We start from the raw sequence: 16114 nt of genomic DNA on the forward strand, positions 1-16114 counted from the left end.
TTTTCTGTTCTGAAAATGGAAATTAATTTTCAAATATATTTTTTCTAAAAAGTGGTCAAAAAAAGTTTCTGGGTGAAAATTGTATGATTGAAAGTTCTTTCTTTTTTAGCTTTCAATTTTTAGCCGGTTATTGAAAAGGTATTTTTCAAATAAATTGGCTTTTAGGTGGAAGTTAAAAATTTAACTCCTAGTCATAACATTCAATGGACCCAATAACCATATAATTATCTATTTTCTATAGTATTTCTTTGCCGACAACCTCCTTTTGTATTCAAGTTTTCCTGTTTTTCAACCCCTTCAAATTAGAAAATTCCTATTCAAAAGGAACAAAAGAATAATGATTTCTATTTAGTAACACTATCTTTATTAGTTTTCAATTTGTATTTAAGCAAGTGCTGGAAATGGAGTACAATACATGATTTGGCAAGTTCAATCTACAATCTACAATAAGTGTACTGTCTATTCGATACCCACTTCAACTTCCACACAGTTTCCAATCAATGTTCCAGTTTGCCAGATGAAATGTGGAGTACCAAAGGAAATCAGAACTTACCCTACCCTAAAAAAGTGCAAAGTGTCGAACGTAAGTCACTATTTCAAACAAATATCAAGTTTCGTTTCTTACAATATGCTGGAACAGTATTTAAAAACTATAACCTTAGTTTGATTCCTCTAATTATTTTTTAAATGTTTCGAAAGTTCCAATAACTTCTATTGTTGTGAAACAATTTTTCCAAAAAGTACCGAGCATATTCTAGAAATTCGTGGTTTTCTAGGCATGTACCAAAGATGATAAATACTGTGCTGCCTCAGATCTACGTGATGTCTACTATACCGATGTGATCTGTGCCCTATCTGAGTCCGAGGTCACTTTTATCACAGCTGATATATTAACTGAAAGTGTCTCGGTGAGCACCACTTTGCAAACAGCAACCAATGTACCATCAACATCTATTAGGTTGGTCCGGAAGTCTTTATAACTTTTTCAATCGTTTATTTCTCGAAGCAAGAGAAACGATAGGATAAATTATATTCGCTATCATTATCAACAATATACTGTCTACATGTGGGCAACTTATTAATGCCCTGCTAACAGTACCCTTCCGGGCGCGAGTCGGAATAATGCTTGAGTGCCACATTGGCACTTTTATGGGTATTGAAGATTCTCCGCTCGTGGACACGGGTCATATTTGAAAACGACTAGTATTCAGATGGAGTGAGGTCTGGAGAATACGGTGCGTGAAGGAGAACCATCCATTCATGGCTGGTCTGTTCCTACTATACTTGCTTCGAGAGATGGGGACTAGCGTTGTTTTGCTGAAAATAGAGTTGCTTGTACTTCAAGGGTCAACGATCGATGACTTTCTTCAGGTTTCATGGTTAGATAACGTAGATGTCCCCACTAATCATTTTGCCCTCAGGTAGCAGTTACCAGTAGAAAGGGCCCTAGACTCCCCTCCACACTGAGAGCATGCCTTTTTTGGGGTGAAGGTCGGGTTTGGCGGCATCCTGTGGGGTCTCTCCTTCTCCAATCCACTGAGCACGCTTGTGGTTGTTATCGTAGAGGACCCACTTCTCGTTACCAGTAATGAGTCGGCCCAACCATCGATCAGCCCCGTGGAAAATAAGGAGGGAAAATGAATCACCCACTAAAAAATCAAGGTTCGCCTGTTTCAAGGTGTGAGGTATGAATCGACCCATAAGTTTCTTTATTCCAAGAGGTTCCCAGCCTCGTATAATGTTGGTTTGACAGGACCCAAGTGTGGTTGACAGCTCACGGGTTGTTTGGAAAGGATCCGTTGCCATGGCTTTCTGCAACGTGTCCAAATCCAATTTATGGGGTCTCAGAGTCTTCGAGAGAAAAGTCGTCCTTCTCGAAGCTTTGGAACCAATTGCGTATGATATTATAGTAGGGGACATGTGAATCATAAACATTCTTGAGGAGACTTTCCGAATAGTTCATCGTGGTATGAGAGAGGAAGACGTACATCAAACCATATCGGATGTGGATCGCACTAGGGACATACATCGTTGGTTAACTAACTTCAGGCCAGAGGGAAGGGAATGAGGTGTTGCTTACAATGAAGTTCCTACTCTTGTTGTTATTCACTAGCAACGAGGGAATACCAAAATGCAACTGTGACGAGCGGTGGAAAAGCAAATCCAGTTATAAAGACTTCCGGACCAACCTAATACATCAGTCACAACTGAGTTTATCTCAGGGAGCTCGATTCAAACAAGCACGCCCACATTTACAGGACCAACAACGGTTGATCTCGATGCTACACCAGCCCCTTCAGTTATAACCTTGGATTGCAGAAAAAAATTAAGTGAAACAATGGAGCATGATGCTATTGTCATTGGGCTATTTATTTACCAAAGTGAAATGATAATGGTGAGATAAATCGTTCGAATAATTGCAAGTTCGAAATTTCAGCCTATTGATTTAGCTGTATGTATGCATCTCAATGCCTCTGATATTCCGTTGAAAAAATGTTTGATTAATTCTACCGATTTAAGGCCGTTTTATACGTTCATACCGTGCTTGATTCATTATAATTTTATTTATTAATCAAATTTTTTGTGCTTTTTGTAATCGTAGATCAGGGGAGTGCGGCAAATTTGCCGAATTTGCCGAATTTGCCGCTTGCCGAGCTCGGCAAATTTGCCGTATTTTCCGAGCACGGCAAATTTCAAAAAAGTAGATTTGCCGAATTTGCCGAGCTCGGCAAATTTAGAAATTTGCCGCACACGTCAAAAATTTGACAGTGAAATTTTTCGCCAAAAATTTAGTAAAATGACACAAAATTGAGTTATTTTGATGCTTAAGCAGACATACTGCACGGAACTTATTCAGAAACCAGATGAGTGTTAAGAATTCAGTAGTTTTGGTGCTCCAAAAGACATCAAAAAGTATCAAATTTTTCCGAGTTTGTTAAGCACGGCAAATTTTGAGATTTGCCGCACACCCCTGTCGTAGATACAATTAATGTCAGAAATTAAAAGCCAAGAGGACAAATCAAAACAACTTTTTAAGTGCCATGAACAATATGTATTATATTTTTCTCCCTGTGTTCCCTTATCCTGAATATCAAATTTATTTTGTGAATCATTTCAATTCCACATCATCATATATAAACAAAATTGATTAAATTCGTATGTTTTTCAATCATGTATCAATATATAAACCCTTCTGAAATAGATCATATTCATCCTCAGATTTTACTTTTTTTCTGTTTCACTTTTCTGACCCCATTGTTCTAAAACTGTTGGAAGACTGAATTTCGAAAAAAGTACGATTTGTTCGTAAAGTTCTGAACTTTCAAAGTGCGAAACTTGCTCGATTCAAGCGTTTAGATTTTCCGTTTCACAGTATTTTTAGATTTCTACTCAAACGAAAGGGAATTGAGTACACTACGTTTCGTCGTCATCAAAATGATTTGGCAAGTTCTAATAACACTTGTGGTTCTGTCTGCTACTGTCTACTCGGAGTCCCCATTGACACCAAGCAAAATTGAGGAATGCCAAAAAACATGTGGAGTACCTTTGGATATCAGAACTAATCCAGATGACACAAAGTGCAAAAAGTGGAACGTAAGTGGCGTCATGTGGTGTCAGGCTGTCCCAATACTCAACAGCACATAAAATGTCGGGAAAATATTTTTGAATTTTTGTGACGTCACAGCGAATTTCGAATAAAAGCGTCGATTTTCGTTAAATTTTTTCATTATTCAATCAAAATTTTGTGGAAATTGACATGATTTGTCTTCAATCGCATGTTGTTTCATGTTTTCAACTGATTTTTCCACTTAACTTGCTGAATCTTTGAAATTTCTTGAAATTAATATCAATTTTATAAATTAACAGAAACAAATATTTAAAGAGTGATACAAATCTCACAAAAACGCTTGAGTTTGAAAACAATTATTCGGGATTCGATGTGACGTCACAAAAATTCAAACATATTTTCCCGCAAATTTCAAAAAAAACCTGAAATTCACAATGTAGAGAAACCAAAAAATGAAATTTAAACATTTCTAATAGATTTTTTAAAAAATGTTGTTTTCTCTTAAAATAGGTCTTTTGAAGTTATTTTCAAAGGAAAATTAAGTTCAGTTAGAGTTGTTTGTCTAACAAGGAGCAACTAATTTCAAGGACCCAATTTCAAAACTATATTAGCGGAAAAACTCTCAACATTATTATTATTCTTAAATTCTCGTCATAAGAAGGTTAACTTCAACAAATTTCAGAACTGCGACTATGATGACAGAAAATGTGCAGCGTTCGGAAATAATGAGGAATTGTTTACATACACGGATAATGTGTGTGAAACAAGCGATAAGAAGTATGAACAATTGTCAACAGTAGAAAAAAAAGAATGTATAACTGATTGTGGAGTTCCCAACAATATTATTGCAGATGCAGAGGCAAACTGTGCTAAATGGAAGGTAAGTTAATATCAAGTAAATGCTCTGAAACTTGTGTTAAATATGGTCACTTGCAAAAACTAAGATATCTTATATTATTTACTATACCGTATATCCTCTATTAGTTTTGCACCCCTTTGCTCAACTTTGGCAGCTCATATCTCAGTAGTCGTTTGTTCTAAAGAAAAGTTGTCAACTGATAATATATTTGTTAGATGTTTTTCTATAGTATATAGTTTGTTAATCATTTATATGTTCAAAATAAAATGAGATATGAGCTGTCAAAGTTGAGCAAAGGGGTGCAAAACTAATAGAGGATATACGTATAGTTTTCTTTTCTCCGTTGTAGACTGTACCAAGATCCAAATTCACGTTAAATTGGAAATTTGACATAACCAAATTTCATAATTAACGGCCGGAAAAGTTTTCAGAATTTCAATTATTATTGAATCTTTCGCAATAAGAAAATAAACTTCAACAAATTTCAGGTATGTAACAGAGATAAAAGAAACTGTGCAGCTGACAATAAGGGATTTTCTAACATTGATTATATGTGTGGCGTAATTCCTCCGCCCACAATGTTACCAGATTATGTTAGTTGGTACAAGGCAAAATGTGGAATACCCAGTCAAATCATAAGAAACCCCACTGAGAAGGTGTGCGAACATTGGAATGTAAGTTGCTGACGTAAAAATCAAGCACCGTTTTCCCAATGTTTTTGAAGCGATGAGACAGTACAAAAACTTGTAAACTAACTGGAACTTGTAGTGAACAAAAAATCAGATTTATTGTTGTTTCAACTCTAAAAATCGCCCAAGATGCACGAAATGCCTATTCAGGCAACTTTGTGGGTTTACATTTTGGTTAAAGACACTCAGGAAAATATAGATAATTTGAAACATTTTCAGGAGTGTTCAAACGACGAGAAAAAAACTGCCGCAACAGGAGACAATGAATTATCAGACGCTAACGATGCGTGTAGAAAATAAATTTTGCTACTCGTAAATTGTTTCTTTACTTGCTGTGTTTTGCATTTTATCAATAAACGCTTTGTTACCAGACCAACAATTCATGAAAAGTACTCTTCAAATTTTTTGAATAATACAAAGTTAAGTGGATTCTTCTGATCATCCCGTGTTAAAAAATCATAAACATAATCTTGAAGTTAGAAATGATTTCATACCTACTTTGAAGACACAACAATTAAAAAGTTTAAACAGATTATTTTTCTGGGTAATACAAATTTTTCTGGTTTCTTCATTCATACTTTTGATCAAGTTTTTGGTATAAAAAATTGAAAAATTTTAGCCGCTTTCCTGGATCCCTCCGTTTTAAGCATCAAGATTTGTTTTTATTCTCAGGCGTCAGAACCTTTCAAAACAGTTCGTCGATCCCGAAATACGCTGAGCTGGCAACAGGGATGTGCTGCCGACTAAACAGCTGTTTAACGAAATTGGGGTTTTTCGGCTGGTGAATATTTTTATAAAATTCGATAATTTTGAATAAATATTAGGTTGGTCCGGAAGTCTTTATAACTGGATTTGCTTTTCCACCGCTCGTCACAGTTGCATTTTGGTATTCCCTCGTTGCTAGTGAATAACAACAAGAGTAGGAACTTCATTGTAAGCAACACCTCATTCCCTTCCCTCTGGCCTGAAGTTAGTTAACCAACGATGTATGTCCCTAGTGCGATCCACATCCGATATGGTTTGATGTACGTCTTCCTCTCTCATACCACGATGAACTATTCGGAAAGTCTCCTCAAGAATGTTTATGATTCACATGTCCCCTACTATAATATCATACGCAATTGGTTCCAAAGCTTCGAGAAGGACGACTTTTCTCTCGAAGACTCTGAGACCCCATAAATTGGATTTGGACACGTTGCAGAAAGCCATGGCAACGGATCCTTTCCAAACAACCCGTGAGCTGTCAACCACACTTGGGTCCTGTCAAACCAACATTATACGAGGCTGGGAACCTCTTGGAATAAAGAAACTTATGGGTCGATTCATACCTCACACCTTGAAACAGGCGAACCTTGATTTTTTAGTGGGTGATTCATTTTCCCTCCTTATTTTCCACGGGGCTGATCGATGGTTGGGCCGACTCATTACTGGTAACGAGAAGTGGGTCCTCTACGATAACAACCACAAGCGTGCTCAGTGGATTGGAGAAGGAGAGACCCCACAGGATGCCGCCAAACCCGACCTTCACCCCAAAAAAGGCATGCTCTCAGTGTGGAGGGGAGTCTAGGGCCCTTTCTACTGGTAACTGCTACCTGAGGGCAAAATGATTAGTGGGGACATCTACGTTATCTAACCATGAAACCTGAAGAAAGTCATCGATCGTTGACCCTTGAAGTACAAGCAACTCTATTTTCAGCAAAACAACGCTAGTCCCCATCTCTCGAAGCAAGTATAGTAGGAACAGACCAGCCATGAATGGATGGTTCTCCTTCACGCACCGTATTCTCCAGACCTCACTCCATCTGAATACTAGTCGTTTTCAAATATGACCCGTGTCCACGAGCGGAGAATCTTCAATACCCATAAAAGTGCCAATGTGGCACTCAAGCATTATTTCGACTCGCTCCCGGAAGGGTTCTGTTAGCAGGGCATTAATAAGTTGCCCACATGTAGACAGTATATTGTTGATAATGATAGCGAATATAATTTATCCTATCGTTTCTCTTGCTTCGAGAAATAAACGATTGAAAAAGTTATAAAGACTTCCGGACCAACCTAATAGTTACAATTTCGCCCAAAAAATAAGATCTGACTCCGAGAGCCGAAAATATTAGCCAGCCGCACATCCCAGCTTGGATCCTGCAATTCGCTTTCTGAAAGACGCGAAGAAATGAGTGGCTGCTTTGAAACCTGATGTGGCAGTTCTGAAAAAGTCTGAAAAGGTTATATCTAGGACCACAATTATGCGCATTACTTTGAAGCGGCATAAACATGTTTTATTCTCCGAGAAAAGGTAAATAAACTCTTAAAATTTGAAAATATCACCTCTCAGCATTGATACAGATTGATTAATATAATGCCTTGAGGTATCTTAACGAAATTTTCGCACCAGAACAATAGGAATTTACAAATGACTTTTAAAGCCTGCCGGTCATCAACGCAAGCAGAACCTTAGATGTCCCAGGGCTCCCAAACGTGTTATTGATAGAGCTCTAAATTAGTTTCTTGAAACATTTTCTGAATGTGCTATAATTAGCTTGTAATTGTCGCAAAACGATAAAATAAAGCGATATTTTCGTCTATCGTTGTTTAATTGTCGCGGGCAACACTTTCGTGGACTAGCTCATTTCTTTGATTTGGAATCTGTTTAAATATTTGTCAAAAAATTGTTTTTTCGTGGAAAAAAGTGGGAAAGTTAAATTAAAGAGCAGTAGTTTTGTCTCAAACAAATGATGTTCTCATTTTGTCGGTAGAGCACAGTTGAGCTTACGTAGTACATACTTATGTTTAATATTATATAATTTGTGGGAGAATTTGAGGAAAAAAATAACTTTTCAACAGAAAACATACTATTCCAAAGGTATATTCAACTTTTTCCCTTTTGTTCCCTTATCCTGAATATCAAATTTATGTTGTATATTTTGTCACCCATGAATCATTTCAATTCCACATCATTATATATAAACAAAATTGATTAAATTCGTATGTTTTGCAATCATGTATCAATGTATAAACCCTTCTGGAATAAATCATATTCATATTCAGATTTTACTTTTTTCTTTCTCTTTTCTGTTCCCACCGTTCAAAAACTGTAGGAACACTGAATTTCTCGAAAAGTACGGTTTTCTCGTAAAACTCGAAAATTTTAAAGATTGAAACTTGCCTTATTTAAATATTTGGTGATTCGGTTTTAGAGGATATTTTGACAAAGTCCCCATTGAGGCCAAATTACCTTTCATATATAAAAATAAAGTCTAAAAAAACATTCCATATTTGAAAGTTATGACCTCAATATACCAACAATCTGAAACATACAACTGCTCATATGGAATTCTCTCTCTGATGACCTCCTTTACAACCTCCTTTTGTAATCAATCATATCTCTCTTTCAAAAATTTCAAGTTAGGAAAATTTTGTTCGAGGAACAAAGCAATATGATCCCTATCAATTTCAGATTTGTATTCAAACGAAAGGGAATTCATACTACATTTCTTTGTCTTCAAAATGATTTGGTCAATTCTAATTACACTCATGGTTCCATCTGTTGTTCTCGCAAGACCGCCCAATTGCGCTAATATAGTTTTTGATAAATGTGGACAGCACGACGCCATTAGAACTAACCCAAATGAGCAAACTTGCGAAACTTGGAACGTAAGTTGCATTCGTTAAAATCAAGTCATGCCTCACACGATGTTCTGAAATATCTACTAAATATAGAAACTTGTTAAAACAAAAAACCTTCGTCATAAAATATATTATTTCTAGAGAGCTCCAAATAATTAGAATGCAAAAACTGTCATTTATGAAATTTTAATAGCCGCAAAATCGTTGGAATTAGAAAAGGAAACATTCCAAATTGATTGTTTTCACTGTGTTATCTTCAAATTGTTGAATTAAGGTGTTCTTCAAAAGAAAATTAAGTTCAACAGGAGTTTTTTAAAAGACACCGTTTATGACAATTTTGCTCTAAAAATTGCAAATGATCAGAAACAACCAAATTTCAAAACTAGACTACCGGAAAAAATATCCTGTTGTGAAATTCTCGCATCAAAAAATTCAAACTAACAAATTTCAGAAATGTGACGATGATCAAAAACGCTGTGTCGACAAGACAAAAGAAGTTATTTACACTGACCAAATATGTTACCAATTTTGGACACCGTCTAGGGATTATATTACATGGTGCCAATCAGCATGTGGAATACCCCATGTACTCGCAAGTAATCCCACTGAAGAAGTGTGTGAAAAATGGAATGTAAGTTGCGGACGTTAAACTCAAACCCCTGTTTTTACAATGTTCTGGAAACGCTGGCAAAACATGGAAATTAAAAATTGTAATATTTTGTTTCCAAACAAACTCAGATTTTTTTAAATCTAAAAGGATCGAAATATTTATAATGCAAAAACTGCTTTTCAGTAAATTGAATTTTGAATTCTGAATTTGCCGAATCAGTGTTAAAATATTAGATACTCAGATGTTAGAGATGACCTCATTACCAAGCTTAAAGATAATCATTGGACTAAAATAGACCACATCTCAAAGTCTCAATGTGTATTTTTTTTGAATTGTTGAGAAAAATGATATCTAACAAACATTTCAGAAATGTGACGATGTCAAAAGACAATGTGCCGCAGCAGGAGGAAATTACTACGCAGGCGCTAACTTTCAGTGTAGCAAATACACACCTGCACCCACGGTAACTTCTACCACAGTTGTCGACACATCTGAGAGCAGTACTTCGCAATCTACCACCACTCCAAGTACAACCACAACCATCATTGTTTCGTCTACTACCACAACAAACCCAACTACCTCCACAACCCCCACAACCCCCACAACCACAACCCCCACAACCTCCACAACCACAACAGCGCGCGGAACCACTGATATTCCCGCACCTCCATCAGTTGTGGAAAAATGGTGCATGAAAAAATTACAAAAAAACAATGCACAATTTACTATTGATTTTATCGAGGAAGCCGAAAGTGACGAGGTGAGAGTTTTAATAAATGCATGACAAATTCAAAATGAATTGACGTTCAGGGTACGAATGCGGAACTATGTATATACCTTAATCGCGCAGGTTTCAAGTTGAGGTTGGAAGATTTAACAGAGTATTGTGGAAAGCAGCAATCAGATGCATTTAAGGAGGTAAACTTAAACAATAAGTGTTCCACATTTTTCATTATTTTCAGTATGTGGAGAACCGGAAAAGAAATCGAAACTGCGACTTATACCGTTAAGAATAACCTTCTTTTTGATTTTGACACGCTATCAATAAATGCAGTTTCCGCACTGTGATCAGTCCTCATAAGGCTTATTTTGGAACACTGAACACGTGCTGCTTCTCTCTAACTCTTAAATTTTGTCTTTACTTGCTCTGTTTTGCATTCTATCAATAAATGCTTTGCAAACCAAACCAATTGTTATGTGCAGAACGAGGAGAAGAATTTTCTTACATTACTAAACTAGGTATATTTTTTCTTTCATATTTTCTTTCATTAAATTGCAACCTTTTTTGTATTTTAAAGTTTATTGACGTATTGAATTAGTAATGTTTTATTCTAACTAGGAAACTGTCAGAATGTGCCCAGTGGAGTATGAGATCTATGTTTTGGAAACATTTAAGAAACGGTAATCTGTGGATTTTTAGCTGCAAAACTTCAGAACAAAGATAACGGCGCGCTCTTAAAAATGCACTGTCAATTTTCAGAAATTTTCTAAAAATTGTTTTTTGGCAATTGACCCTTCCGTGCATCTCCAAAGTGCTATCGTCGATTGCGCGCCGTGAGTTTTGTTCTAAAGTCTTACAGATAACCGTTTCTAAACATGGTCTATCAAATAAATTAAGTCTCCTATGCTACTCCGATGAGCACCTCGTGACAGTTCCCTTGTGAGCCTGAAGGAAAGAAGTGTTAAAATGAACATTTTCGTATAAATTATAATTGAAACATTGAGCAGTATAAACATTTTTTTTTAGTGGCGGTGTTGAAAATTACATGTACCCTAAACCGCGATTGACATTGTTAAAGATGGTTGAAAAATTGCGGCAAGTTGCCGAGGAGCCGAGATAATACCAGAGTTATCAAAGAATCAATAATTACCTCTACAGTAACACGACTTATGAATTGTCTCGGATAATTGAATAGACCGCGTTGAACTTTTCTTAGAAAATATACGGTATGTGTAGCTGAAAATAAAGCATAAAACAACATTCCATATTTGAAAGTGACAACACTGCAATATGTCAACAATCTGTTACATACTATGACTCAATATGGAAACCTCCTCTACAATCTTTTATAATCAACATTTCTATCTTTCAACACTTTCAATTTAGAAAAGTTATGTTCAAAAGAACAAAAGAAGAACTATTTCTTTTGAGCAATACGATATTAGTTTCAGATTTGTATTTAAACGAGAGTTGGGAATTGAGAACACCACAGTTCGTCGTCTTCAAAATGATTTGGCAATTTCTAACCACACTTTTGGTTCTATCTGCTACGCCCACACTCTCATTTACAACTGCGCCCACTGGCACTTCTCCCACAGTTGATACATCAGCTGTGATTGCACCAAACCCGGAGAGCAGCCCTTCACAATCAACTGACTCACCAAGTACAGCATCATCAACAGCGACAGAACAAAGTACTATTCAGACAGTACCGATTACTTCCATCACAGAAAAAATTATTACAGTATTCACGCCAAGTACTTCTGAACCAACAAGTACTACTACAACAGCACCCGGAACTACTGAACTTCCATTTGAATGGAATGTTACCGCACCTCCATCAGTTGTGTCCAAATGGTGCATGATAAAATTACAAAAAAACAATGCACAATTTACTATTGATTTTATTGAGAATGCCGAAGAGCCATATGAAGAGGTGAGAGTTTAAATTTTTAAAAATTAACAAATTCAAAAGTACTTTCAGGCTGTTGAAGAGACTCTATGTGTGCAACTCAATCGCAAATCTTTCGAGACAAGGCTGGAAGATTTGACAAACTATTGTGGACAACGGGAATCAGATGCCTTTAAGGAGGTAAACTTGAACAATAAGTGTTTATAAACTTTTTATTCTTTTCAGTATGTCGCCAACCGGAGAAAGATTCACCACTGCGATCAGTACCTGTAATGCTTTTTTTGTAATATTGAACACACTTTATTTTAGCTCTTGAATGCTGTCTTAATGAACATTGTTTTTCATTTTATCAATAAATGCTTTGCGAACCGAACTAAAAATTAATGAAGCACATGCTAAAACATTTCGAGCAATACAAAACGCTAACATCTGTGTTGTATTGAAAAAAAATTCGTAGAATGGACTGAATTTCCACTACATTTCTCATCAAATCATCAAAAAAACACGGTGTTTTCTTGTGGTCATTTTTCGTACATTAGAGTGTTCAATAAGTTTTGTTTTTGTGAATTTTTTTTTGATTACACATAGTAATAAAAACTTGTAAATATCGGCCTACTCAGGTAACTTACAGACTGCACGATCTACCTTCGAGTGGTCGAGAAGAAATTTAAATTTATATTTATATTGAATTTTTTGGTTTTAGGTTCGAAATTTTTTTTTGGTTTCTTCCTTAAATCTTAAAATTATATATTGTATTTATTCTTACCACTGTTGCATACAATGCACATTTGGAATTTTTTCCCTTAATCATAAGCTCACAAACACAAAACATAATTGATTGAACTAATATGTTTTCCACTTTCTGAAATAAATCATATTCATTTTCTTATATTATTATTTTCTCATACTATCTTCTTTCTGCTTTTTCTACAGCCTTCTTTTGTAATCAAGAATTTGTCGCTTTCAAAACTTTAAGTTGTTGTCTAAGAGAACAAAAGAAGAATGATTTCTTTAGAGCAACATGATTTTTATTAGTTTTCAATTTGTATTTAAACAATGCCTGTTAGTGAAGAACACAACACCGATATGATTTGGCATGTTCTAACTATCCTCGTGGTTCTATCTGTTACTGTCTATTCGGCACCCACGTCAACGTTCAATTTGTCACCGATTGATATTGCAAAATGTCAAAATAAATGTGGCGTACCCAAAGATGTCAGAAGTAATCCTACTCAAAAACTCTGCAATGCCTGGAATGTAAGTTGCTGTCGTAAAAACATTTCGTACCTCACAGAATTTTGAAACGTGAGGTGAATTGTGGAATTTTGTCATTTAAACATTTGTATTCTCAAACGTACATAGTCGCTAATAAAAAACATTGTTCTATCATTTGAATTTGGCCAAGACTTGCAGACTTTCTTTAAAACAAAAAAACCAATTTCTTAAAAGCAGCCCATTTTTACCACCAAATGAAATGAAAACACTTAATTGTAAGGGGAGTGATGTTCGCGAGATTTTTATTCTGAAAAATTGAACAAGACTTTGAAAGAGCTACTTTCAGACTTAGACTGACTTTTTTTGAATTTCCGCAAAAAAGTATTTCATGAAAATTTCAGGAATGTAACGATGATGAAAGAAATTGCGCCGCCAAAGGAGATAAATTCATTTATTCAACTAACGCTGTTTGTAAAACATTTGCTCCGTTTCCAAGTCCAGCTTCCTCAATTAATACCAATACAGGGCTAAGTGTTAACTCGATAACAGCCATAACCACTGAGCCTCTTGGCTCAACAGTTGATTTCAGTGCTACCCCACCTCCGTCAGTTGTGACCGAAGAGTGCAAGACAATATTACAACAAAAGGACGCAATTCTGATGATTAATCTAATTAATCCAGTCGAATGGGACATGGTGAGAGTTTTATCAGTCTATGAACTGAATGGAAATTCAAAAGCTAACTTACCTTCAGCCAATTGATATGATTTTATGTATCAATCTCAATGCTAAAACTATTCCGTTGGGGTTGGAAGATTTAGCAACACTTTGTGGACAGCAGCAATCAGATGATTTGAGAGGGGTAACAATAAACTAAATATTCTACAAGAATGTTTTATTTGTTTTCAGTACATCGATAACCGAAGAAAGATTCATCACTGTGATCAGTACCCATAAGGCTTATTTTAGAATATTGGACACACTCAGTCTGTCTTGTTGTAATTTACTCATTGCGTTCTATCAAAAAAGAAGTTTTGAACCAAACTAATGATTAATAAAACGCATATTTAAGACTTTTAGTGCAATATACCAATCATTCGGTGTGTGGAAAAACGAACCCATAAACATAAACTTTAAGTAAAAATACTTTAAAAAAGAGTGGATGTGGCGAATTTACTGAAGCTGAAGTTTGGACTGCAAAACTAACATTCATAACATTGTAGAAACTGAAAAATTCGGTAAAGCGGGAGAAAAACCAACTCAAATTGAGCAGAAGGGACTGAATTTTAAATTCGTGCGCAAATGAATCGTAGACAACCACACGATCCCCATTGGTTCAAAATAAAAACATTGATTTAAATATTTCGAACATTTATTCGTTTTTTTTACAGTGACAAGTCTCACAACAAGGTCTCGTCTCGGCAGGTCCAAACAGCGGTGGGTCTCGCAACGATTGGTTTCTAGAAGATCTGAACACCAATTTTTTGTTGGGAATTTGAATTTTCAGTCGGTTATTAAATTCGATTTCCGATCAATACTTTTGCCATTCGGAAAGTAAAACAGCCATGTTCAGTAAATATTTTCTCTTTGAATTCTCAAAATAAGTTACAAGAATGTGTGTAGAAATCGAAAAGAGTTCATGTTCGCCTGAGCCTTTAAACAAATATTGATCCAGTTTTACCTTTGCGCAACCCCTCATCACGTTTGCCACAGAAGGTTTTGATTTTTATTGACTGTTTTTATTTCAAAAAATAAAGAATTTTTTCAGACATGTTGATTCGTGCTTTCAAATCAATAGTTTTAATAAGCCTTCCAAATTTTGCTTTATTAATCCCGGATAACTGCTTTAGTTCTGAAATAAGAAACGAAGCGAGGGACTGTACAAATAGACTTTCTCCAATGCTTGATAATCTGAAATCGGTGCTAGCTGGAACCCGAAAATCCTCAAATTTAATCAAGGATATCACTGATTTCTGTGATTTCTCATTAGTGAGTTTTTCTGTTTGTCAAATCAAAACTGGTGCCTGAAAATTCTTAAATTTTTTTTCTGCTAAAACTTTTGCTGAGAAATTCAATATATTGAAGCAAAAACTGCAAAATAAATTTTTAATATTTGTTCTAAATGTTCCAGTTATATTTGGTCATTATGTATACGCTACTCTACTTTTAACAATTGAATTTTCAGAAATGCTACAAGACACTCCAATTGTGTTCTGGAATTGATCCCAATCTAATTACCAATCTCGATGGTGTATGTGATATGTACAGCTTTAAAGCTAAAAAATTCGATGGATGCTACCAAAAAATGACTACAAGTATTGAAGACAATTGTGTCTACAGCTTCTTCATGACACCGGTGTATATAAATGTGGGTTCGCTAAATAATTTTTTAAACAATTTTGAAACCAAAAACCATTAGAGGAAATTATATATTTCTCTAAATATCTTCATTCAAATTAAAGAAAAAACGTTACTTGTTTTACTTTCAATTTTTGACTCAAAAAATTCGAAAGAAAACAAAGCTTTTATTCCAGATTCCTGACAAAAAGCAACGGTGTGAGACATTAAAATCAAATGGGAAATGTGTTCAGAAAAAGACAGAATCAGTTTGTTCCAAAAATTACTCCAAGGAATTTCATGATGTGAGTTTTTGTTTTTAAGATATTTAATTGATTGAAAAAGCTTTCAGCAACTAGACGATCAACTCAAGAGATTTCTTTGTTAATCTGATTTATTCTTATGTAATAAAGTTATCTTATCATTTCTCGGCTTTTCTTTCTGTAGTGATACGGTAGTGGTAAAATCAAGGTTACTTACTGTAGGATTACCGAAAGATTACTGTAGTAGTATAATTCAATTTTTGTAGGAAAACTGTATGATTCCTGTAGAAAAACTAAAAACTAAGTTTGTTTTAAAT

General features: G+C 35.3%; 5 protein-coding genes and 1 pseudogene across 9 annotated transcripts; all 6 read left to right on the forward strand.

Annotated features, from left to right (window-relative positions):
• Positions 1 to 415: 415 nt before the first annotated feature.
• D1086.20 lies at positions 416 to 2489 on the forward strand (annotated as a pseudogene). Its single transcript has 4 exons — positions 416 to 583; positions 777 to 958; positions 2223 to 2395; positions 2438 to 2489. Coding segments are annotated over exons 1-4 (575 nt in total).
• An 893-nt stretch (positions 2490 to 3382) lies between these two features.
• D1086.11 (DUF19 domain-containing protein) lies at positions 3383 to 5486 on the forward strand. Of its 2 annotated transcripts, NM_001269624.4 has the most exons (4): positions 3383 to 3594; positions 4251 to 4448; positions 4916 to 5101; positions 5336 to 5486. In NM_001269624.4, the coding sequence occupies exons 1-4, from the start codon at positions 3436 to 3438 to the stop codon at positions 5414 to 5416; spliced, it is 624 nt and encodes a 207-aa protein (NP_001256553.1). In that variant the 5' UTR covers positions 3383 to 3435; the 3' UTR covers positions 5417 to 5486. The 2 variants fall into 2 exon arrangements, with proteins under 2 accessions (NP_001256553.1, NP_001379431.1); NM_001392645.1 differs by having other exon boundaries at positions 4916 to 5475.
• Positions 5487 to 8570: 3084 nt separating this feature from the next.
• On the forward strand, positions 8571 to 10536 carry D1086.6 (DUF19 domain-containing protein). Its single transcript, NM_074091.9, has 5 exons — positions 8571 to 8767; positions 9192 to 9371; positions 9718 to 10110; positions 10161 to 10268; positions 10313 to 10536. The coding sequence occupies exons 1-5, from the start codon at positions 8621 to 8623 to the stop codon at positions 10358 to 10360; spliced, it is 876 nt and encodes a 291-aa protein (NP_506492.3). The 5' UTR covers positions 8571 to 8620; the 3' UTR covers positions 10361 to 10536.
• Positions 10537 to 11522: 986 nt separating this feature from the next.
• Positions 11523 to 12354, forward strand: D1086.10. 3 transcript variants are annotated; one of them, NM_001028578.6, is made up of 4 exons: positions 11523 to 11765; positions 11817 to 12007; positions 12056 to 12163; positions 12209 to 12354. In NM_001028578.6, exons 1-4 carry the CDS (start codon positions 11579 to 11581, stop codon positions 12254 to 12256), a joined length of 534 nt encoding a protein of 177 aa, NP_001023749.1. In that variant the 5' UTR covers positions 11523 to 11578; the 3' UTR covers positions 12257 to 12354. The 3 variants fall into 3 exon arrangements, 2 of the variants coding, with proteins under 2 accessions (NP_001023749.1, NP_001122895.1); NR_023973.1 differs by having other exon boundaries at positions 11579 to 11765; positions 12066 to 12163; positions 12209 to 12256; NM_001129423.3 differs by having other exon boundaries at positions 11557 to 12007.
• A 685-nt stretch (positions 12355 to 13039) lies between these two features.
• On the forward strand, positions 13040 to 14581 carry D1086.7 (CW domain-containing protein; the record flags this gene model as incomplete). Its single annotated transcript, NM_074092.7, has 4 exons — positions 13040 to 13240; positions 13600 to 13893; positions 13952 to 14059; positions 14107 to 14581. 4 exons carry the CDS (start codon positions 13040 to 13042, stop codon positions 14152 to 14154), a joined length of 651 nt encoding a protein of 216 aa, NP_506493.2. The 3' UTR covers positions 14155 to 14581.
• Positions 14582 to 14658: 77 nt separating this feature from the next.
• On the forward strand, positions 14659 to 15958 carry D1086.18 (T20D4.11-like domain-containing protein). Its single transcript, NM_001392646.1, has 5 exons — positions 14659 to 14913; positions 14966 to 15186; positions 15383 to 15565; positions 15732 to 15839; positions 15887 to 15958. Exons 2-5 carry the CDS (start codon positions 14968 to 14970, stop codon positions 15920 to 15922), a joined length of 546 nt encoding a protein of 181 aa, NP_001379472.1. The 5' UTR covers positions 14659 to 14913; positions 14966 to 14967; the 3' UTR covers positions 15923 to 15958.
• The last annotated feature ends 156 nt before the right edge of the window (positions 15959 to 16114 follow it).

This window comes from Caenorhabditis elegans, chromosome V (genome assembly GCF_000002985.6).
Source record: "Caenorhabditis elegans chromosome V".
In the NCBI taxonomy this organism is placed as follows: Eukaryota; Metazoa; Nematoda; class Chromadorea; order Rhabditida; family Rhabditidae; genus Caenorhabditis; species Caenorhabditis elegans.